Source organism: Acanthochromis polyacanthus, chromosome 19, assembly GCF_021347895.1.
Source record: "Acanthochromis polyacanthus isolate Apoly-LR-REF ecotype Palm Island chromosome 19, KAUST_Apoly_ChrSc, whole genome shotgun sequence".
Classification (NCBI taxonomy): Eukaryota; Metazoa; Chordata; class Actinopteri; family Pomacentridae; genus Acanthochromis; species Acanthochromis polyacanthus.
Genome location: NC_067131.1, coordinates 25,312,781 through 25,338,405, shown reverse-complemented (window position 1 = coordinate 25,338,405; position 25,625 = coordinate 25,312,781). Strand labels below are relative to the sequence as shown.

General features: G+C 39.6%; 1 protein-coding gene across 1 annotated transcript in view; it reads right to left on the bottom strand.

Moving 5' to 3' along the window:
* The window catches only part of dnah9 (dynein, axonemal, heavy chain 9), a 213,947-nt gene that overhangs the window by 27,265 nt on the left and 161,057 nt on the right, over positions 1 to 25,625 (bottom strand). The window contains exons 60-69 of the mRNA XM_051939132.1: positions 22,596 to 22,784; positions 21,673 to 21,908; positions 21,461 to 21,583; positions 20,502 to 20,706; positions 11,487 to 11,651; positions 8,936 to 9,076; positions 7,503 to 7,673; positions 7,214 to 7,336; positions 4,417 to 4,610; positions 2,793 to 2,941 (exon numbers count right to left, since the gene is read on the bottom strand). Of these exons, the coding sequence (XP_051795092.1) occupies positions 2,793 to 2,941; positions 4,417 to 4,610; positions 7,214 to 7,336; positions 7,503 to 7,673; positions 8,936 to 9,076; positions 11,487 to 11,651; positions 20,502 to 20,706; positions 21,461 to 21,583; positions 21,673 to 21,908; positions 22,596 to 22,784 (1,696 nt within the window). The remainder of the gene's footprint in view (positions 1 to 2,792; positions 2,942 to 4,416; positions 4,611 to 7,213; positions 7,337 to 7,502; positions 7,674 to 8,935; positions 9,077 to 11,486; positions 11,652 to 20,501; positions 20,707 to 21,460; positions 21,584 to 21,672; positions 21,909 to 22,595; positions 22,785 to 25,625) is intronic.

Here is a 25,625-nt window from a genome sequence, read left to right as displayed (position 1 = left end):
AGACAACAGAAATCTGATAGATTGTAAAATTTGTTCTTTGTAACCTATTCAGACTTGATCATTATCAGCTATTGCATGTGGACTACATACAGAGATAGCTATGATGTGTTTAAAAAGAATGAAAACTGAAAACAAAGATATAACACTTCAGAACTATATTATTGACACTGTAACATTTTGTCAGCTAGCAAGCCTGTCACTAATGCAGTGGTTCAAATTCAGAAAGAACTCAAAGCTTGTTTGTGAGAAAAAGACGTTACGCCTTCATGTAGCACAATTTCAATGTGCAAGACAATTCCTTGTTAAATTCCACCATTCTCTTTTCTGTAGTGGCATCAGTTAAATATATGTAAGTTTTGGAGTTGTTTGAAGATATAGTTAATGGAATGATGCTTATGATAAGCCATTTTAACATATATAAACTATATACTGCAGATATTCACAACAAGTCCTTCCTAGTCAAAGACAATGTTTCAGATATCCACATTGTCATTTTTCCAGAAAAAAATTGTCACTTTTACCATTCATGTGAATGGGGTTTCTCATGATCCACAGTCTGAATTTCAGATATCTACAGATGAATTATGACTGTTTGTAATTTCATCTACAGCTTTCTACACTTAATTCTGGTTAGTATACATTACTTTATACAATATCTGTATTTCCCTTCAGTTAAATACTTTCTACTTTTCAGTTTTTAAAGTTAAGTTTCAACTAGTCCAACTGATGCTATAGACGCCTGGAGAAACAATTCTGACTTGTCACACTACAATAAGGACTAGTCAAAATGACATTGCTGACACCTGTAATTTTAATTTCTGATAGTAAATCTCTGATATTAAATGTTAAAACAGCTTGCCATAGATGTGAGCCATTTCCTTTAAGTTCCAGTTTTCACAAGGCTTGGCTAAACATTTGACAGAAAATGTAGTCAGTCCATTTATAAACCCATGCGTGACACACAATCGTCAAGTTTTATTGAGGGTACAGAAACATCGGTGCCTCAGGTTGTCTGCTGTCTGTAGCTTTCTGATCAAGTTAATGGTGCAAACCTGATAAACCATATGTTTGGGTCTGTGTCCTGACTTAATGCCAAGTGAAAGGCCATGTAAGCCACAAGATAAAGCAGACTAATGAGCTAGTGACCCGATTAACTGTTCTTATATGAGCATTACTTTGTCTGAAACTTAACAAAGCAGCAAGAATCAGAAACTGCCCTATAATATCCGAATGTTGTGAGCAGAGCCTTCGATCATTAATTTTTCTAGGTAAAAAAAACAACAACAATGAACAACTTACATATGATTTTTTGTACTGAACTGAACAAAAGGATCCAATTCCACAAAATTTCCTTGTCTAGCCACAGTGCGACCTCTGCATTTAACAGCCTGAGATGAAAATAATCATGATCTTCCTAGAAGTCTCCAAATGCATTTATATCATAATTAGCAGATGGTCAGTGACGCAGCCTTGCTGGCCCACCATTGAAATTTTACTCAAACAGTGCAATTATTTCTGTCTGTTTACTTAAAAGTCAAACTTGACACTTGGCGGCTAGTGAACAGTTGTCTTAGGGATGTTAATCCCCTGCAGAGCAAACAGAATCATATAATCTATTTAATGAAAATCTAATTGAAGCCTAATAATGATGTGAAAGCCGATAGTCACAGCTATAATGGAAAAGCACCTCTTTTCGTTAAGGTCTCTGCTACTCATCACCACTGTGATCCTTTGCGTAGTGGCGACTGCTTACTTTCAGCTTTGATGTGACCGACTATGTGTGAGTGAGGGTGTTGATAATCAATAATCACACCCCTTACAGGCAGTTCCAGTAGCAGTGCTCTCCCTTAACATTTTAGGAGAGGATGGTGCACTTCACACTGTGTCCAAGGTCTGTCTACAACAGCTCCACAACTGATTTAACCACCTGCTGCTGTCTGAAATGAGCCATACAAAATATTTACAAATAATATCATGTAGTCTGGACAACAGCAGCATTTTACTATCATGTTGAAATGATCTATGCTATGAATTGATGTGATTAAGAGGGACCTTCAAGAAGAAATCCAAGAAAGCAAAATCAAACAAAAACAGTAAATGAATCATGATGCAGAATTACTATAATACTGACACTTAAAAATGTACAGTCTTGGTTATAGCAGCAATGGTGTAGAAATCTTTTTGTTCCAGTAAACTGAAACAATCCCCGAAATCTGAATATTTCATAGAGCTGACTTCAAATACCCACAGACTGAATTATTTGGCAGCAGATTCAAAAGTGTCAGGCTGTGATGGTGCCCCGTTCCAGGTCAGTACAAAAGCTTCGACTTTTGGCATATTTTTGGTCAAAAATCAAAACAGCGAGTCCTGCAGCCAAGCATATTATTCATACTGGAATGTAAAGTAACTCTAAAACCAATGACATTTACTTTCTGCTGCCCCTAATACACCAATGGTGTCGTCTCATATGCTTGCAACCTTTAGTATAATCCCTTCAATCTACCCAGATTGCATTGGCAGTAATGGCTAATACCACAGCAGAGACACATAGCAGCTGTGTTGGGATGGCCGCTGCTCTAACTGATAATCCTGTGCAGTAGGAATCAAAGTGTAAATCATGCATGCAGGTATTCCGCACTTGACTTTGATAAGCTACATCACTGAAACCCTGCATGTTCCCACAACAGAAAGAAGCAAAAGAAATGATAAATTGGCAGTATGTGGGCTCCAATAAAAGCCCCAAGTCTTTCAGGAAAAATTTTATGGCTTATTAAAGATAAAACAAGCATTACCATGTTTCTCCACATCCTTCAAAGGGTCAACTCCAGGAGAGAGGATGAAGAACATGGGCGTAGCTGGACCTGACTCTTCAAAGGAGACGGCGAAGTCCAGTGATCTGCCAATCACATACTTGCTCCCCAGTTTCTCCTCTACAAAGTCTCTGCGGGGGAGAATATGACTCAGTTCTCCTCAACACTTTTGTATTATCTTTGACCGACAAGCTGAATAACTTGAAGATTTGGGGTTGTCTGTAGGACAGTGTTTTATACAGACAGCTTTCTAAAAACTATTAACTCCCGTCATGGCTATGTTGTCAATGCTCTTTTCAGTTTCTCTGGATAGAATCTTTTGGTCCTTTAAACATCATGACTTGTTTGCTTTAATTCCAACCCATCCAGCAGTTTTAAATAGAAATATTACACATTTTCTATATTTTGTTTAAACACCTCCAATTACTACACATTTCTGCGACCTTGATTTCACCTCTATTATGACTGAATGTCAATAACAGCAAATTATTTATGCAGAATTGGTGGTCAACAAATAGTGCATAACAGGTCAACAGAAATGATGTCGGATATTGTAAAGGGAGTGCAACAATGTCTGAGGGAAGGGCCCCCTGACGGATGAAAACAGAACCAAGGCATCTGTGGCACTTTTTGGTTGCCTTGCTGATTATGCTAAAATTAATTATGCTGTTAGAGCTAGTGAAGAGTCTTGGTAATCGTAGTGCTAGCTTGGATACTCCTGTCAGCACCTCAGCCTTCATCTTGCATGTTGCATTATTCAGAAACGAGTGTCCAAGAGTGATGTTGCTTGATGGACTCCACTTCCTTATCAACAAGTGAAGAGGAGAATGTCTGTAGTCATTGTGCTACACATGAATTAACAGTTAGACAAGGAGCAAGATGAGTTTTCAGCTTCATTTTTTTGGCCACTTGGTAATAGTAAATGTCCTGAATTAACTCTACAGAGTTGGTATTGTGGCTGCTTATGTTCTCTGTGGCTCTGCTTTATGAGCTCTGTCTTGGTCTTCACCAGCTGCTAGTGTAACATATCTGTCTGCTTTGATGCTAAATGCTAAATGCTGGGTGCAGGACTGATGAGAGCCATGACACATCATTTCCACATTTCCTTGCGTTCAACATTCAGGCATAACAGTAAACCATAAGCTGAAGGACGTAACTCCAAAACAATGAGCTCACAGATGCAAAAATACTCTGAACAGGCTGAGTGAAATTGTAAAATCTGGTGAGCATTTTTGTGCGTTTATCACTATTAGACTCTTATTTGCATGTTGACAGTTAGAAAAATCTGAAGTAAAATATGTGTAGCTCTCTGTATTGATTCACTGGTATTGTAAGTTTGGTACAATGACATTAGTGGACAGAGGCTGAGGGCTTTTTCCACAGTGTAGTTAAATAATGAGGCTTTGCTGATTTTACCTGAAAGCTATGTAATTGCAGCTATTTCTAACAAATGGACAAACATAGCATAAGTGAGCAAATGTGCCCTTGAAATTTAGACAATAAGCCAAAGGTTAAGCTGTTCACCCTTTAACCTTTCACCAAACAAGGCAGTTCGATCAGAACCTTCACATGTCAAAGAGCAAAGAGCTATGACTCCACCTCTCACCTGACAGCGTACGTAATGCGGTCAGGCCTCAGGGCTCTCATCATGCACAATCTCTGGAGGGAGGTTTTGCTCTTCCACTCCTGTGGGAATTTCTCTTTTTCTGGACACTCGGACTCCACAAACGTCTTCCAGCGTTTGGCTGAACCTTCGATGTCTCTGTCCAGGTTTCTGAACTCATCCATTGCGCACAGGGACTGATGGTTTAAAAAAATGATTTGAATAAGAATAGTAGTAGTAGTTTTAAAGTGCTGTTACATTGTGATGAGTGACACACATGAAAGTTTGTGACCATTTCAGAAACTTTTCATCATAAGCAGCAAAAGAACTAACTTTGCTTGCAAAAGTTGGAAGGAAAAAAGAGACAAGAAAAAACAGAGGAGTACCTATCTTTCCTCACGCCTATGTAAATAATATTTATTCAAACGGAAATGCTGAGTAAACACGATTCCTTTCATAACAGGACAGGGTGGAGGGGAGGACTAAATATGCATCCGCTGCAGAAACAGTGGGGGCTTCATTGTGATGCCCTCGCTGACAGACACCTTATCTCATCTGTGGAAAACAGCAGTGTCACGCAGTGCAGCCTGGAGCAGGTATACACTCCCTGATGAGTTTACACACACGCACACATGCTGTGTGTATGCTATGCCATCTTCCATACTGTATAAACTGAGAAGGGTACTGAAGTCCTCCCACTGCACACGTGTAGAACACAAGGTGTCTTGGAAATAATCCCTCTGTTAATGCATAAAATCTGTGATCCTACAGTCCCTCACCACAAGCCATGAGATGGAACGGTAAAGTGAGACGAAGTGGCTCAGCACAGAGTCCTTCACTCCAACTCAGTTTAATTACCACAGGCGGTTGCAACCTCTCAGCCCTGGTGAGGGGAGAATACACTGAGTCCTAAGGGGTTCCTGCCTGCTAATATCATCAAGAGAGCCAAGTAATCAGAGGATCTTATCCTCCTTTAAAGCTTGCCAACTGATTATGTTTCCAACTGCGATAAGAAAATCAAGTGACAGAATTTGATTAGCAGGGCCTTAAACATCCACAGTGTGCTGAGTGCAGTTGGGTAAAGGCCGCCTCTGAACCCTCAGAGAGGTTTAGGTTAAGTTAATACTGTAGGCGGCACAGATTGAAAAATTCATGAGCACAAGAGGCTAAAAAAACCTGCTGCCGTTAGGGTTTAGTTTGCTGCTAAACTGATCTGACAAGAGAAGGAACCCTTGCTGTCTGACGTCCACACGGCTGCATTGCCAAATGTTCCTACGAGAAAGTGTGCGTATGCAGAGTTTGTTCTAGTGCCCCTTCAGTGTGAGAATGTACCAGGGTCACAGAGCAAAGTGATGCCCTGGAGAAAAACACTCTGTCAGTCTGGAGTTTTGGGTGAAACGAAGATGCAGACTCCAATTATGCTGCTAACTTTCCAAGTATGTTTTCATTATAATGCAGAGCTGTTGCTGGGAGACTTGGTTGCAAAAATTGCATCATAGGAAGGAACTCCACACAGTGTGCAAAGCTGCTAAGAGTTAAAAACATTTCGAAGAAAATTGCCTCTTATACATGACAGGCTGGAGGAAAACTGAGCTTGGAAAGACGCAGCAGTCAATTAATTTTTTTTTTACAAGTTTTTGGAGATACAACATTGAGGAGAAAGTAGGGTGGGATTCTAAAAATAGGGGTTAATCCACAATTTAACACTTCCCTTGCATCTTTCTATTATATTTTTGTGGATTTCAAGAGGAGACCTCTGTCTTTCAAAAAGAACACTGTATTATGATGAATTTAAAAAATAACCTCATATTTGGATTTTTTGTGCAAATATTAGCAAGAAAGTTTGTAAAAAAAAATCTTGAAGTGCTATTCTTTTAAAGATCACATTGCAATGCATCCTATTGTTTATCCTCTCAGTGCTCTTCCATAGCAGATGTATACAGGTCTTGTCATGAATACCATGAAGTCACACATCTTGCAATCTTGGTTCAAGCTCATGTCTCTGTTTTATAAGTTTTAAGTAAAGTACGTGTAAGATATCAAAAATATGTGAGATTCCTTTAGGTATGAGAGGTACCAAGCACAATTGGCTAGACAGTGTTGTGTGACTTCAGTGCCATGTGTAAATTGGGTTAGGATGAATTAGCACTGAAAACATTTAGCCGGAAAAATACCACTTTTTCCATTCAGAACACCATTAGGGAAGTAGTCTTCTATAGAGTGTGAATGTGACTACTACAATACCAAAATGGAGAAAGGGCTTTTGAGATGGAGTCTGATAACTGGGACATTTTTCAGAAGAATGGTCTTTGGGACAATCACTGCAAATGAACATGGTTGAACACTGAGACTGAAATAAAATTCAGCATATTTTTAAGATTAAGCAAAACTAATATACTACTGCTCAAAAGTTTGGGGTCACTTAGAAATGTCCTTATTTTTGAAAGAAAAGCATTTTTTTCAACGAAGACAACATGAAATCAATCAGAAATAGTCTAGACATTATTAATGTGGTAAATGACTATTCTCACTGGAAACAGCTGATTTTTAATGGAATATCTCCATAGGGGTACTGAGGAACATTTCCAGCAATCACTTCTGTGTTCTAATGCGACATTGTGTTAGCTAGTCATGTTGAAAGGCTAATTGATGATTAGAAAACCCTTGTGGAAATATGTTAGCCCATGAATAGAAGTGTGAGTTTTATTGGAAGACAAAAAATTGCCTGGGTGACCCCAAACTTTTGAACGGTAGTGTTAATATGCTTCACTTGTCCAGCCATCTCTGTCTCATTTCGTACCTTGATCGCACCCCAGGAATGGTTGGATATGAAATCCACTGGTGATGTTAAACCTGGTTGGACATGGCATCTCAGAAGGAAGTCCAGCTCTACTGGGTTTATATCTTTATTCATCAGCAGGATCTGAGAACACAACAAACAGGAAAGGTTTTGCAGTGCTGTGTTGTCAGTGTACAGTGCATTTCCTTTCCACTTGATTAGATCCGAACAGGGAGGGTGCTCTCGGGAGCAGCTGATTCCATGGCAAGTCTGTTTTTAAAACAAACCATGCAGAAGATGAAACTCCTACCTGGAATGTGAGCTGAGCAATGTACGTGAGCTTGTCACACTCAAACAGGCCTCTGGTGGTGTACTGAAAGACTGAGGAGGTGATGCTGTCAATTAGGTTGGACACCCGCTGCTTCAGGGCCTCGTCAGGCTCGGCCTTCAGAACTGCTTTCTGGAAGACCACACTGAACGCCTGGGAATGCACAGGAGCAGGTACACACTCAGTATCTGACAATGAAGTTTTATAAATACCAGAGTATTGATAACACGATACACTAAACAGATAAATTCAATGATATTAATCAATTTTTGGGTTGTGTTCGTATTGGTCTTTAAATCACATATCATCAGTCAGTATCGTTCACCTTTGACATGATGGATACGAAGTGGTTTGCTCTTAAGATATCAATACTACATATCAATACTACTTTGGCTCTTTCAGGAAAGAGCTCACCTATCAATCACTAATATGTATTTGAGTTCATCTATGCTATATTAAGCTTGGATGAAAAGATTGCTGGACAAACACAGAGAATTTCCCCCATTTCCCTAAATTTCTGATTAACAGACAGAAACAAAAAAACATCTGCCATAACATTAGAAACATAGACCTTTGAAGAGAACAGCACTGATCATCTGTGGGATCTGATGACATTAAAAGGACAAAAAAAACCCCCAAAAAACAGGAGCATTATCTTATAAACTTGTTGCTAATTGAACTGAATATTCAGCATCTATGCTAATCAAAGAAGAGTACTGTTTGAACAAAATGCTAAGAGTCAACGTAGAACTCAATTGCCCTTGAAATGATTTCATTAGATCCAACGTGTGACCATTCTTAACTGTCATTACAACAGCACAAGTCACTTTCTTGGACATACTAAACAGCACAGCTATGAATTTAATGGTACTCAGAGCTACAAGTTCAAAACTAACTGTGTATGGCTTTAAAAGTTGGACTTTAGGAGCAATTGTAAATTGAAACATTGCAACAGAAATAAAATAATTGTTATTATTTTTGACTCTGAGAAGAGAATAATGTCTATTCTGTCAATTTAGCAAAGTCACACTTTGGACTAACATTGTGTGAAGAACACGTTATGATGCATTTCATTCATTCACAAGGTCAAAGGTATACACACTATGAATGTGCTTTCATTTGATTATGTTAGGAAATAACTTGTGTGAAGGCAGCTACCTGCAGAGTTGGGAATGATTGCAAACCATATCTCAGGCTGCCTTCTCTCAGCGCTCACTGGCTGACAACATGAAAGACATTACGCTCTACATAACCACATTAGGGAGCCACAAACACAATAAAAGCAGGACAAAGAGCATAAAACACAGTGAGCAAATGGAAGGAGGAGGGAGAAACACAGCAGTGAGTGTAAAGAGGGCTTTCACTGGGGGCCTGTGAGGCGGGTAGGAAACAGGGTGGGTCAATAGACAGGCTACCTTGAGAGAGAACTGGTACATTGGGTGGATTTTATTGAGGTCGTTCATTATGAAGTACAATAAGGAAGCCCGCGCTGCTGCTGGCCGGTAGCACTCTCGAGCCTCATTGATTTTGGCCTCTGTCACCTTGGCTTCTTTTACCTACAGTAAAGATGGTGCAAACACAAACGTAATCACACTCACAGACATGAGAATACATCTAGACAGATATGCACGCACTCAGGGTTCATCAATCAGCTAATGATGAACTTGTGTACCATCTAATAAAACAGCTTCCAGTGTATAGCAGAGCTATTCCAATTTCACGGTTCCAGCCAAAATGTTCTCCTACTGTGTGGAACATAACAGTTATTATTAACTTTTTTATACAGCCAAATGTCGGTGCAATTATGTTTAAGAATGAACATCTGCAAACGCAGAGCTCATCTCTTCGCAGACATCATACAGTGCTCTTTCGGAAGTGCTGTGAAGAATCAGAAACATCAGTAGTCCTCGTGGCACAGACGATATGCAAATATGATGCTCTGACCACAAAAAGACAAACAAAGCAGAGTAGTAAGACAGATGGGAATATGGCTAAAGCCCACAAATCACAGTGTAGATATTCTGTACATCCAGATCACTCACAAAATAACTACCATGGATCTACAAGCTTGTGCAAAGTACAGAGTATAAAGGAGTACTGCCTTCTTATTTTCATTTAGTACAAACTCAGAAATAAACTGCACTGTAAGTACTTTTTTTAATTACCTGGCACATTTTAAATAGGGTATAGACATGGTATCAATGGGCTAAGCTTTAAATATAAAATTCTACAGACTGACTTTAATGCCCATGTACTCAAAAAGAAGAAAAACTAAAATAGACTTAAATATATTTTAGGTACCACTGCTTAATACAATGCCTAAATGAGCATCTAAATGACTTTTTGCATTGCACTTGAGTGTTGCATTGTGGGTAGTGAGGCATGTCTTTGCTATTTAGCACTCCTGTCGTCCAACGGGTCAAATTGACCTGTTTTAAAGTTTAAAAAATGTGGGGGGAAAAAAAAAACATTTTCACAGTGAAAACTTTCACATTTTCAAAATTTTTTTAGGAAATTTTGAACATTTTTTGGTGGAAAAACAACAAATTTAAAAAAAATGTTTAAGAACATTCAGAAAAAAATCAACCAAAATCCAGTGAATTTTACTGTCAAATTTAGGGATTTTTATTTTAAAAAATATAACTTTTGAGGGAAACTTTTCAGGAATTTTCTTCCTGAAGATTTTGCAAATTTCTATAAATTGGGGGAAATTTTTTCTGAATTTTTGGACTTTTTTCAGACAAGGCAACAACATTTTTTGGTAAGGGCAACATGATTAATAGCATGGACATGGGCCTCGGTCGGTAAATGTCTGCTGTGGATGAACATGTTGAGTGGTGGAGTGGCAGAGCAGAGGTGTCGTTCTTCATATTGTGTGTACATGAATTGACCATTTTGTTGCCAGTCCACTGCTGTGCAAGGCACTGTCAGATGTTACTGTTGACCTAATATAGTGGTAAGGCTGATTTATTTTTATCAACACTTTCTAATCCCTGAATCAGCGTCACGGACGTCGGCAAATATGTGGCTTATTTCTGTTTATATTTTGACATTACATTGAGAAGTATGTTATTTTCTGTTTAGAAGTAACTGTTGTTATACTAGACTGTTATGTGTAATTATAATGTAAAAGGTCATGCTGCATAAAGTATAAGAGCCTGTACTTATTAGGGCTGCAACCAACCACTGCATTCATTTTCGATTAACCGTCTGAACACCAAGTAGTTTCTCAGTGTTTTTTGCTCTTGACATATTTTCACTCACTGTGGACTCATTTTCCACTGCAATGAAAGCCCTGCACCTCTATGGAAACCAAAGGGATTTTGAAGAAATATCACAGTTTTAAGGCCAGATTTAGTTAATTTCCAGATGAAGCTGCGTGTCACAGATGAGTAATTAAAGCACTGGTAGAAAGCTGGAAATTGGATGATTCTTTCTGTTTCTGCCTCTGAAAAATGGTGTCAATTTGGTGATTTTTTTTTAAAGAAAATACGCATTTCAAACCAGCTGTTGGTTTTGGGGTTTGTGAGGGTTAATCTGTTGCTTAGTTCACAAAATGTCAGAAATGGTGAACACTGACCATCGGTGTTTCTAACAGCCTCAACTGTCTTGTTTTCTTCTTAACCAAAAGTAATTCAGTTTACTGTCACAGAGGAGGATATATACCAGAAAACATTCAGTGTTGAGAAACTGGAATCAGAGAATTAAGATGTCTTTTTTTTCAACTGAAACTGATAAGTCATTTATCAAAATAGTCAAGGATTAATTGATTATGTAACAATTAACCAATTAATAGTTGCAGCTCTTCTATTTATACAATATATGTGCTCAGTGTTGGTACTGGCATCTTTTACCTGCTCCCTAGTCATCCTGTAATTTGATGGGTGTAATCTAAAATACTACAGGAGCAGACCAGTGGCGATAAAAATACAGGCTGTACATATAATAATAAAAAAAGATCAAGACCTTCTCTTCTATCTCGGCTGCAGTCCGTTTGGTTGTCTCCAAGTTTTCCACCAGCTCTGTGTCACCCAGGAAGTTTCCTGAAGCCGAGGACAAACGAGAGAGCAGGTCGTCCTCCAGCGTCTTCAGAGTGATCTTAAAACCGTTCTGCTGCTTCGTCAGGTCAGACTAAGAAACACAGAAAAACGGAGTGAAAACGCAAATTTCACATGTCTAGGATTTCTCAGATAAACGTACACCCTAATCTGAGGTGATGTGAGATGTTCAAGGTGTGAGTCAATATAAGGACATGAATACTGAAGGGCACCTCAAAGGCAGAACTAATCAATATGCTCTGCATCGGCTATCCGGACACATAAAGGCAGCGCTCGGGGCTGGATTAGCCAGCTTCCGTCTGGTTGCCAACATCAAACCTCTGCTGAGTGACCTAACCCTCGGTGTGGTGGGACCGTCGATTTGAGCAAGAGGGGAAGGAGCTTTGATGGTGAACTACACACACACACAAACACACCCCCCCCTCCCCCACACACATCCAAACATCCATTATGAATCATCCGTTATGAGATATTATGTTTTCAATTATGAAGCAATGCGAGAGCCAGAATATGCATGTACACACACACAGCCCAGTATTAATGGGTTTTGCTCACATCTCACCATATGGATTAGTGCACACTACACACTCTAGTAAAGCTTTCTGTCTTTGCTCCGACTGAAAAAACAAAAGTGTTTGAGGGAAACTTTCACTTTTTCAAAGGCTGGTGTTTAAGAGGCGTTGGCAGAACAAAGTCGACAGGGCATGGTTGCTCCCTTTATTGCTTCATCCTGCTTTGTCCTTCATTATAGTCTGTTGCAGCTCCTTGTTTCTGCTCGATAATGATTTTGCTTTATTGAAGTTTCCCTTAATAGAAGCCTCTGCGACCTTTGAATTGTTGTAATTACAGGAGGGTGGGCAGTTGTGAGATTTGCCTTCTTGGAGTGTTGTCAGTGACTGATAATAGCTGAGGGTTTTTTGAGTGGCGTGAACCCTGACAGGCGGTTTTAATAAGTTTCTGGCAGTGCTGCCTCTGCCCCCGTGTAATCGCAGAGGTTGCTGGTGGGGTGGGGGTGGGTGGAGCTGTTCTTCCTCCCCATGGCATAATGCGCCCATGACAAAAGACATACTTAGCTTAGATCGCACCAGGGGAGCAGATAGTTTGAGAGATCATGCTGCTTAATTGCTCTCTTTATGACATTATTTCCTATTGTGGTGATGAGAGGTACTTTACACCATTGTTAAAGCTAATTGAACCTCTTCCTTGTAACATCTTATATGGTCTGAATGTGATGTCATTACTCACTCTGTAGTGGAAAAGTTCTCTGCCAAAACTACACATGGAAAAAAAAAAAAGGATTTGTGACATTTTAAAGAAAGACCTGACATGTTTGCACTTGAAGCAGAGAGAAAAAGTTCAGAATGGGCTTTGAGTGGTGGACATTAAACCGGGGACATTTGCCTGCATGAGTCAACTGTGACCTTCTACTTCCCTACACTCGATGCTCTTGAGGGGAGAAAACTATCCACACTAAAACATTCCCAACTGGATCCAGTAATGAGTCAGTTTTTAACGATTAGCTTTCCTCTGGCACATTGTTCTTGTAATTACCCTTGCTGGGGAAAAACAAACAATTAACCAGTCAGCAGAACACTCTAATTGGGATTAAAATGAGATATTACATCTATCATTTTTTTAGGCAAATGATTACTGAGTGCCACGAAGCAGCCCTGTTAAGGTAATTTGGGAAGTGGAGCATTTTAGTTCTCATTAGTTCTCAAACGCCGAAGGTCTGGGTAAAACTGTGTCGAGACAAACACACACAAGGATGCAGACACGCACACTCATATGCGCACAGGGAGGGCCAGATGAGGTAGTTATTGTGGCAAAAGGTTGTAGACTGATCCCCCTGTGCACTCTCCAAAAAGGCAACTTGACATTTTAAGCTCCTTAGCCTGTCTGTGGCTCAGTTAAACGAGAGCTCTTTCACCCAGTGGTCATCTTACATCTCGGTGGCAACGCTAACCTCATTAAAGGTATAATGGCACAGAGTCATCGGAAGAATATAAACAGGTACAGCCAATTTGCACTCCCCTATCGGTCCGATGATTGTTATCAGTCCAAGGCTGTTTACTGACAATAAAAAGCTATTCAGTGCCTCATTTTACGGGCTGTGTTTTGACAGCAAGCTGCTCAGGAGTGTACACAGCGACCTTCCCTCATCAACACCACCTACCTTTAACTTTCAGTGTTAATTAAAATGATAAGTGAGTTCCAGATCTCGTTTTTTCCCCCTCATCCTCCGATCTAAGTGAAGTGCTAATTAAACAAGCACCATTAAATCACTTTTCACTTCTCCATTGGATTTTGCTGAGGGGACAGGAGGCTTAAAATAACTGACATTTTTCTTCTTCGTTCCTCTCTTCATTTATTAAAAATGCTGATTTTTCCATGGGTGAAAGCCTACAGGCCCGAGTGCAGCACTGCCTACAGAGGGCCAACGCAAACAAAGACGCCTCCAGAAAACCATCAAAATGCAAATAGGATTGTGTTAGAATAAATCTGCCTGACCTGTTAACAGAGTTCCCACCATATCTTCTGTTCTGATCTCAGAGACGCTGCCGTCAGCCAGACGTGTTCTGAACAAGGAGGGATTTCTGATTTCCCCTTTCTCCCTCAACTAACAAGAGTCGCGTTCAAGGAACTGTGGAAGTGTGTCAATGTGGTGTCTAATTGCTGTGGTACAGTAGCGCCACTGGCCAATCCATTTCAAACAGCTGACATGAAAAGAGCAGATTGTCGATGAGAAAAGTGCGAGACATCATTAGGCGATGGAGCTTTGATCAAGTGAATTTTCGCTTAATTACGGACATTTACATTCACACCATGGACCTTATAGTGGATATCGCAACTATGTGATGCTCATTACTTCTGGAAAGTTGGTCTTACAGCTGCCAGAAACCTGCAGCACTGTGCATAGTGCACTGAGCTGGCCATTAGCTCTGACCAGCAACGACAGCTTAGAGCGAGAGCTGAAGTCAACCGCGCTGATCAACAGAGTGGAACAACAGCTTTCCAATCATCACTGTCAGACACTGAGAGCTTCACAGAACAAAGACAGCCATTTACATTAAAAAGGAAAACGTACCTTAAATCATCTTCTACCTGCTTCTCCTTTGATTTCTGAGACGTGCATGTGGATGTGAGAACATAAACGAGTTCACAAAAGTGATGAAAAAAAGAGAGATGAAACTCCCTTGAGGATAGCATCAAGACACAATTACACAATTTCTGGAGCTTGATGATAAATAGCAGTGGCAGAGACAGTACCAGAGTGACTGTGACACAATGCTAAATTGTAAGTGCTTCATAAGTTAATAAGATTTTTTGATGTATGATGAATGAACTATTGCATATATGGGCAAGTTTTCATGGGGCAATCCATGGCACTCAAAAATAATAAATATAAATACTTCTTCTTTTGATGATGCCTATCATTTAATGATTTAAGATGCCTGCAATCTAAGTTGATGAAAATGTTGAGATGTTCTTTGCCAGACTACTTGTTAGGCCTTGCATAAAAATCAATGTTTCTAGCAAAAGGAAGGAGTTTTACTGAAATGTATACATTAAACATCATGGATGATAACAAATCTCATAGACTCCTTGAGATCCCACAGATTAATTGGTATTTTGTAATACTACTATATTTTATAGTTTTTGCGGCAGCATTGTCAGTAAGAAGTGTTTAATCATAACAACTCCAGTGAAATTTGGCACAGTAATATTCTGTAAGTGCTCTACAATGTGCCATTGTCAGTCTGTCCCAGTTATACATCTGGTCATGGAGGGGAACAGTCCCATCTCTGTGAGCCGTAAAACATACTTCAAGGGAACAATTAAAGCAGCAATAACATTTTTGTCACATACACAACAGATCAAATGACTATATCAAAAGATTTACTTTAGACAGTGATGATCCAGCTCTGCAGTTCTAGTCAGCTGTGTGAAACTCTTTCACATTAGTCATCTCCAGGGACGGCTGGTATAAATGGGCTAACAGGGCTAAGCCCTCCCAAGCAAACACAAAAAAGATGGGAAAATTATTTTTCAAATAACTTACAGCAGATTGTTTGAAGTTTAGGTGAAAACAAAGGTAGCAACAGCACCAATCAGTCAAAAGAAAAACATAGAATATCTCTAAATGGGCATATTTTTTACAGCCCCAGCAGATAAAGTCTGCTTTCATTTATTTTGTTCTTGTAAGTGATTGACAGGTGTCATGTCCCGCCCCCGTGATTTACTGATCATTTGGGCTAACTTCAGTCAGCCCACAGGTCACTGACTTTGACCAATAGCAGCGAGTTGACACAGCGGTGCTGCTATTTGTGCCAGAGTTGGGAAGGAGGGAGAAAAGGTTAAGCTATGGCGGGCGTTAGCATGAACGAGGTGGATTATTTGCTTTCATGTCCATTTTCCTCAATGTCTTTGGAGGAAAAGCTGGAAGTTATGAGACTGGGATCACATCGGCCATCGATGTGAGCTTCTTTTCAAATAAGGTAGGTCCATGTTGACCTGTTAAAGGACTGTGACACCTTGTTTTTGCTGAGGTCATCTGTTGTACTGAAGGCGTGTTTTGCACTACATGTCGCCAAACAGTTGTAATAAGACAGTTGCAGCTATCTGTGGGCAGTCGTTGCAGTTGGAACACATTTTGTAGTGGTGTGTGTGTGTGTGCGTGTGTGTGTGTGTGTGTGTGTGTGTGAAAGAGTGAGTGAGTGAGAGAGTGTTGATGTAGAGCACTAAAAAAGTATAGTGTACCTGTAATTGATGTAACTGTGTGTATCATAGGTGATGTTGCTTTTGCAGCTGTGTTAACCATTTAATCGGTATTATGCATTTGTTAGCCCACCCAACAAATTTTACCACCAGCCGCCACTGGTCATCTCATTGTTTTGGTTCTATGGCCCACAACTATCCTTCTGGCTCAGTCTCGCAGCTCTTCTTACCCCGTCCAGTTGGAGGAGGTTGCTTTTCCATCTTTTGAATTCCTGGTTGTTCATTAAACCCATAATAACTCATCTCTATGAGTAAATGTTACATATTTGGATTCTGTTTTCCATGAAAATAATCCCTTCCTGCCTAAAATGACTTAGATATAACTACAGCGTTGTTTTCTTGAGAATGTGCAGCACTATGAAGTCTCCACCTCTCTACCCACCTGCCCTTCGGCTGCTCACTGCAGTTCAAGAACAAGTGCAGCCTGTCCCAGCTGACTTAGGGCGATGGCAGGGGACCACCTGGACAGGCAGGCAGTCTATTGCAGGGCTACATATACAGACAAACAATCACAGTTTAGAGATACCAGTTAACCTGAGCATGCTTTTGGACTGTGGGAGGAAACGCATGGAAACTCCCTGCAGAAAGATCCCGGGAAGGCGGGGACGCGATCAGGGATGTTCTAGCTGCATGGCCTAAGTGCTAACTTTGACTCTTACACCTTCTTCTTGACGTAGCTTTTGCTACTTCCAGCGCAGTTTGAACAGTTGGCGCGTTGTGTTTGTGTGTGTATTGGTGCTTAAATTTTGACCGTTTTCTGGATTTATCGACCACTGATCTTGGATTAAGGACACTGGACTGGCTGCTGAGACCCTTGGTAAATGTATTACACCTGCCCGGCTTTCGACAGGGAATTGGATTATGCACTGAGAAAGTTGCTGAGCTAGTAGCCGGCTAATGAACTAGATGCTAAACAAACAGCTGATGAGCAACAGCGGACTGCTCTTATACTTGCTCCTGACAAATGGATATCATCCGTTAAACAGCATATTGGGGCATTAAGACACTGTGTTAAACCATGCATTAGGAATTTAGGAATGATTTTTGATCAGTCTCTGTCATTTTACAACCATGTCAGACATCTAACACACTGCTGTTTTTTCCATCTGCGCAACATAGCTCAGTTAAAATCCATGGTACCCAAAGTGGAAGTGGAGATGATTTTACATGCTTTCATTTCATCCCTTTCAGATTATTGTACAGACCTTTTATCTGTTTAAATCAATCCTCTCTTAACCATCTTCTAACAGTCTAAAACGCAGTTGCTCGTCTTTTAACAGGAACTAACCAGTCCTGTCCTCTCCTCAGTGGCTCCCGATCAATTTTCGCATACATTTTAAAACACTGGTGCTAATTTTTAGGGTTTTATGTGGCCAATCACCACGGTATATTTCCGACCTCCTTCATCTGTATGCCCTGAATAGAATTCTCAAATCAGGCCAAGAAAAATTACTTCTTGTCCTCATTCCAAGTATAAAACCCATGGTGACTGTGCTTTCCAAGCACCAAAACTGTGGAATGCTCTTCCTCTACAGTGAGATCGGTCGACTCCTGTGGAGCTTTTATGAGGCTGCTGAAAACGTTTTTATTCCAGCAGGCTTTTGGTTGACCTGTAACTGCTTTATTTTATTTATTGTTTTGATGCACTGTATTTTAGCTGCTGCTCCCCTGTTTTAACAATTTATTACCTTTACCATTATTGTCTTTGCTTTTATCCTTGTTTTATTATTGTTGTAAAGCATTTTGTGATTTTGTATCTGTGAAAGGTGCTATAAAAATACACTTTACTTACTTAATAACAACCAAGCCACTGTACAGCCCAAAGGCCACTTTATGATTGTGTAAATTCATTTTTCATCAATGCAAATTTTGTCTACATCAACCCTACCCTACAACGATCCACCCTGGTACAGGAATGGTTTCTTTGGTTTGTTACATATTGAAACCTTGAAAACCTGAATCTGTCACAATCCCCGTCCCTGCTCCCTCTTTTTTTAAGGTTATAGAATACTGCTTAAAGTTTTTTCTCTGTTAAAAGGGTGTTTTTCTTGCCACTGTCGCCTTGGGGCTTGCTCTGGGGGTCAGGCATATGGGTTCTGTAAAGAATCTTGAGACAATTTGACTGTAATTGGCGCTATATAAATAAAATTAAGTTTTCCAGAGGTTTAATGCTTTGCTGCATGTTTTTGTACTTGAAAATTCCTCTCTGTTGTATAGTTAAGCAAAAACTAAAGGACAAAGTATTCTAAAACTGTAAAATGTTCTGGTTGTAATTCATATCTTTGTTGTTGTAAGCATTAAGGGAACAAAAAAGTGATTTTATTCATTTTATATTTTTTAAATTAATCGGCCAATTGATCAGTTATCGGAAATTTTTCTGCCAAATACTGGAATCGGCATCGGCCTCAAAAAAATCCATATCAATTGGGCTCTAATAAACACTACATTGCCCCTCTTGTTGTGAAATTTGAATACAAAAAAAACAAACAAACAAGACGGAACAGTTGACTGACATACAGTAATATGCACCCTCTGCAGGTAGGAGGTTTCTTTTCACTGAAGCACCTTCAGCTTAAAATACCACATTAAAGCAAAGCATGCGTTAGTCGGAAATTGTAACATGAACCATTAAAGGCGCTTAATAAACACCTTAAGTGCATATATATTCTCTTTCTTCTTGAGTCTGTTTGTGCATGCAAAATGAAACGCGATTAATATAAATTAAAAAGGAATGCCATTTAATCATGATTAATCTGAATTAATCCACAGCAACACGGTGATTAATCGGGATTAAACATTTTTATCGCTTGACAGCACTAGTTTTAAGCAAAATAGTTGTCATGAACTATTTACCAAGTATCTTGTCTTACATAAACTTAACAGGCATAAACTAGGAGGTGCCCATGGTGGAGTGTTTAGCAGCCAAAAAGGCAAGTATTTTTCCCAGGTGGTGGTTAACACCAAAACAAAGTTCCTAACTGCGGCTAAAAAAAAAGGAGGTGAATACTGGATTTCATCAGGTGACCAGAAGATACGACTCGAAATGAATGTTAATGTTGTCCTCTGTCAACTGAATGTCTGAACAAGCAAATGTTTATTAACATGTTCAGTCAGAGCAATAACCCCAACAACAAGTAGTGCTGTGTTATGTGCATTATGTGTGCGAATGCGACAGCTTGCACTTGTACGGAAAAGAGCTGAAAAATAGCAGAAATGACAAAGCAAGGAATAATTTATGCATTTAAAATGAACTGTACTCAAGCTATTTTTGCTCTTGGAGTAGTATGCAGAAATCTCTAATTTTGGAAATAGCTTTGGGCATATGTTTGTGTGTCACATTAATTCCAGCAACTCCCACAAGAAAAAGAAAAGTGTTATTAAAAATTGGAAAACTGTATAGCAATGAAGTCATGCATAACTATTTAAAGTAAATGTAATACTGATTGAAAATTGATAATGTACTTTTAATTTAAAAGCACTATTCAGAACTTATTGAAAATAGTAATCACATTTTCTGATTATTCCGAGTTCAGACACACACACACACACACACACACACACACACACACACACACACACACACACACACACACACACACACACACACACACACACACACACACACACACACACACACACACACACACACACTCAAATAGATCTGTGCAGGATCCTACTCTCTCTAAGTGAGGCATCCGAAGCTCCACAATTATCACACATCCTCCAGCTGTTAATCAAAGGCGCTAGCTGATTGTTTTGGAATCAAAGAGTGGACCTACAGCCTCTTGTGATGTTTAAAGACAGCCAGTGTCTTCTTGTCAACGAGTAGTATTAAAGATGGATAATGACGAGCGAGAGCGCTACACCTGACTGCTGGAGGCCCCCGACTCCTGACTGTTTCTTTTAATTACGCCAACGTAGAAGAGATGCTGGGAACAAACTCAAAGAGTCCAACGCAGAAAGGTTGTTTGTTCTCTGATAACATCTGAAGAGTGTGACAGATTCTGCTTTCATGTCTGTTCAGGTTCACTTTTACATTACTTCACCACATCAGCTGAAGTCTGCCAAGAACACCTCTTTGCTGTTAAACAGCTTCATCGAGTCGTGTTGCTCTGTGGCTCCACTGACACTCTGACTTCCATACCTTCAGCTGTTCCAGGTCAGGTCTCTCCATGCTGACCACCGCAGCCAGCAGCTGGTCCTCCAGACCATCTCTCGTCACTGTGAAATTTATCAAGGTGCACTGGGCCTGCAGCTCCGGCTGGTAATGAGGGTTGGCAAGCTTGGTGTGCAGGATGAGACGGAAACTGGGGTTGTACTCGCACTCCTTGTCTCCAATCTTTATAAATCTTTTGGGTAAATGAGAAGCAGAATTTTTATGATCACCGAGGATTTCTTAATTAAAGCAACAACTCAGAGGCAGCATGATGTGACAACAGCAGACATCAAGCAACTTGTCTTACCAGCAATTCTATGATCATCTGTCTGTTCGAGCAAACTGTCCTGTGTCATTTAGTATTCAAACGAATGTGTTTTGTTGTTTTTCTGGGACACTTTCATAAGAAGTGATCAATGACTGTCTTCTCAATTTCATGTAAAGATTCAAACTGTTTTTATTATATATTCTACTTACTAAAAACAAAGTCCTGTAAAATGGAGAATGATCTGGCTGCACCTCATTATTATGCCTCTTTAAGCGTGAAAAATGTGTTTGTATTTCTTTAAACCAATCATAATTATCTTTGGTGGTGATAAGAAGATTTCGAGTTGCACCAGTAATTGTGTTGAAAAGTGTACAATGCATTGCTGTATATGGTAAGAGTGAAAGTAATTATAAAAGACAACCCTGCGGCTCGACATCATCTTGGATTTTTGGACAAATGTGCTAATTAACTTATAAGAAAAGTAAAAGTGGTTACATTTGCATTTAAATCAGACTAGTTGATCAAAGAAACATGAAGCTCCAGAATCTGTGCAAGCAACTAATGCCAGCTGACGATACTCAACAAAAGAACAGCGATTTTCAGCACAGTGCTTCAGACAAATTTCTGTCATCACCAAAAAAATACTAAGGCAGGATGCTTCCAACCAGCCCTAACTTACCTGCCCTTCTTGATGGTTTCTCTGCCCAGCAGAGGTCCAAGAACGGGATCCAAATTTTCCTCCAAGTTCTCTATCAGAACCAGATCACCTGCGGCCAGTGCTCTCTCTATGGCATCAAGATATCTTTTGGGGCAAACAGCAGGAATCCCTCTGTCAGAATCCACAATGTATCCAGAAAGACCAGCGTTGGATTGCAGTATAAAATCTCTTACCCTCGCTGTCCGATACGGATGACTCGCAGGTCTTCCCCATATTTGTTTTTAATCCATTTAATGCCCTGCAGCTGCGGGTCCACCATGAGGGGCCAACGCTGGCAGGAGGTAAGCACTGTGGCGTTCTCAGTGGACATCCTGTCTGCAGGCAGGCCCTCGTTCTGCCACGCTGCAACATCAGCATCGTCGGTCAGCATGGCCAAAGGGTCCAGGTCAGGGGTCACTGGGATAGGAACCTTACACATGACATCAGTGGGTGTTTATGAAGATTCAATGCATTATTTACAATATTTTTGAAGCTATCTTTCTTATACTTTCCTTCTACTGCAGATATGTTTCGATTCTTTTAGCGGTTTTGTGGCACAAAGTGGCTTTACAGTCCAATGGAACAGAGAAAAGGAATTGTGGAAAGTACAATAACAAAAGAGAGAAGATTGCTGAGTTTTCTTCAGTTTAACTTAATAATGTGTTCACTGTCAACAATCTACACAAATTTCAGAAACATATAGGAGAAAACACAAACAGCCCGTGTCGAACAATCCCAATTCATCCATCACAAATCTATTCTAAGCTGCACATTAATACACAAATTTGGGAATCTGCATGGATCTCATCCTATTTGCTCCAATAAACACCATTCACGTTTGAAGCAATCAATCTTCACAATGGAGATCAAGAGTGCAAACTTACAATGACTCATAGAGTCGTCATAGGCACATTAATGGAAAATACACCCATGTTGAAATAAACTGGAAATGGCTGTGGTATTGTCTTCAAGATCAGTAGGCTCCACTGGCATTGGAAACTTTAAAGTATTTGAAACTTAAGGAGAAAAATAGAAGAAGCCCAGGCTCACCCAAACAGAGTTCACGGGATCTCCATGTGGTATTTCTAGCAAACCTCTTAACTCACAAAACACCCACCTTCAGCTGACTGAGATAAGGCCTCCAGGTGTTGTCCATAAGCTGTAGCCTATAGCGTTTGGTGAAGTAGCCCAGGTAGGAGACGAAGGCGGTAATGAGGAGGACATCCCCACACAGGGTACTTTGCTGTTTCTCAAAGTTTTTTATGGCCTCTGCCCAGCGAACGTTCTCTGATGTCAGACCACCCACCTGAAACATTTCACCAGAACAGCAGCACAAAGTTACTTTCTTTTACTGAAACTTACATCGCAACACCATACATCAAATATGAAATCTAAATTAATCTATGGCGTCCATCGTTGATGCATTGGCCCATAAACATCAAGAAAATCTCAAGAACATCAATGAATTGCTCGCTGCAAGTCATTTTTTATTAGGCTTTCATATCCTTTATACCCTCTGTGCTCCTGTACCAACAGCTCTACTTTTTACTGCAACAGTGATCCACTTCCCCCCAGGGATCAATAAGGTTCACCTTAATATCTTATCTCTTCTAAACTTGAGAGGCCACACACTTTGATACAGACTGTAACTTCTCAGCACACATCACGGAAACACTGTGCACTTCAGCACATTGACTGCATTTGCATTGTTATTGTGGACCGACTACCAGATGAGCAAAACCTCTCGTCCTTTTGTTGCTCCTGTCAGGCCATTTGGAAACTTCCTCTGAATAATTTAAATTATCATACTAACACTGTCAACACTCATCTTTTTTGTTTTGCTGCTGTCAGCAAGAGATTTACACAGAGGTAGATAATGGCGGGATTTATGCACAAACTTATTTTTGTGTGAGTGCATGTGTGTAAACATACAGTATGTACTGCGCATCTCAAGGAAAAGACAGCCACACAAAAAGCAGAAATAGAAAATGCTAAATAAATATTTGTGCACTTGATGCTTTATCTGTTTATTGAAATATCTACAAATCTAGATTATATTGTTTATTTTAAAAAAATATATATCCAACTCTTCATACTTTTTCTCAGTAATTAATGGCCCAGCCTATATCTGGCACCACAGAAATCTAACAGTTCTTATAACCAATAACCAATCTCTATCCCAATAGCATACTTTATACAGGGTGACACAAAAAACAGGAAGTTTTTCACAATCCAATAAAACCAAGAGTGATGGAAGAAACCTATTTTATTCATAGTAATTGAAACCTTAAAACATGCCATTTAAGAAACAATGATGGAATTTTCATTTTTTAAAACTTACTTCCTGTAGAAGGCGTCCTCCTGTACGAATGCATTCTTGAAATCTGCTGTTGAGGTTCCTCATTGACCGCTGCAACATCTCAGCTGGGATACAGTGAATTTCATCCCGAATTCTCTGTTTTAACTCATCCAGAGTTCTTGGTCGAGTCGTGCACACTTTACTCTTGAGACAGCCCCAGGTAGATTTCAAGAATGCATTCATACAGGAGGACGCCATCTACAGGAAGTCATTTTAAAAAGATGAAAATTCCATCATTGTTTCTTAAATGGCATGTTTTAAGGTTTCAATTACTATGAATAAAATATTTTTCTTCCACCACTCTTGGTTTTATTGGATTGCTAAAAGTTCCCGTTTTTTTGTGTCACCCTGTATTTGAACATGAGGGGAGATAAATTGCACTGTACAACAAAAAAAAACATTTTGAAAGGAGATTGTCTGTGGATGCATTTTGAGATTAGATTAGTCTACTAGCACCATTTAACAACAATTTTCATACACTTACACAATTACAAACTGCAACCTTCCCCTGCTGGCCAAATTTAAGCTGATTTAGCTGCTTGGACTAATGCACTCCTGTTAGCACTGTCTCTGTTATTAATTTAATCTAATATTTCAGATTTATGAAATTAATCTACAGTCTATTGAGAACAGATGAGAAGCAACAAAACAGCAGGGATGTATTAGGAAAACACAAACTGCAGCACACTGAAATTTATAAACTAACTAACTGGTTACAGTGCTGTGAATGTAGCATTAATGTTACCTTCAGTCTGATAGTATTTGTGTTGCCACCGCAAGGAATAGATTCAGGATTAATGTCAGCAATCCAACTGAATCATCCTCCAGAAAAATAAATATCATTGGATTAATGCTAAGGCTTCTCTTCTCAGTTTGAACATGAGCAGTGTGTGTGTCACCATGTTAGTCAATCAGTTTCTGAATGAGTCGCTTCTCTGCACTGGGGAGAAGGAAGATGCACTAATGCTAGGTGAGCAGAAATAACAGCGTTCTTTTCAAAGAGGCAGAGTTCAGAAATGCCAACTGGATTTACTGAGGAGAGTTAGTCTGTTGTATGACAGCAGAGCAGAGGGACGTGAACAGTGTGTGTGTTGCAGAACAGTGTCCTTTTCATTAACCTTCACCAGGGATAAGAAAGACATCTGTAACCCTGACAACAAAGACGGATACAGCGGCAGCCTTAAGATCTTCAGAATTATGTTTTTCTTTCAAATGTACGGCACAAACGAGACTACAATGCGATCAAAACTAGGGCTAAACAATTATTGCAATCATTTTTAAATCACAATATGGCCATAAGCAATATTCAAATTGTAGGAGCTGCAATTTGTTGATAAAGGTAAAAAAAAAAATCATCTTCTCAAGAAATAGGGGAGCATGTTTGATTTGTGTGGACGACAGTAAAAACTGTTGAAATTGTTTTCAGTAAAAGGTGATAAAAAAACATTACCATTTGCACTGGGATTGTGACTCATCAAAATCACAGAACCTGTCAAAGCACTTGCAATATTGCTTTTCTATATATTGTTCAGCCCTTATCAAAACTTTTCCAAAATAAAACATTTTTGATAATAAAACTCAACAAAAAATGACACAATTTTGTCTGCAGTTATCAAACCTTTTTTTTCAAAAGACAACCATTAACTCACAATCACTTCTAAACAAGTAAAAACAGAGGACAGCCGCGCTAACGAGCAGAGGTCATAAAAGAGTCTGAATCACTTTGTACACATCTGCCAGCATCTGAAGGAAAGAGCGGGTGACGGAGGTGGGAAACAAAGTGTGCTT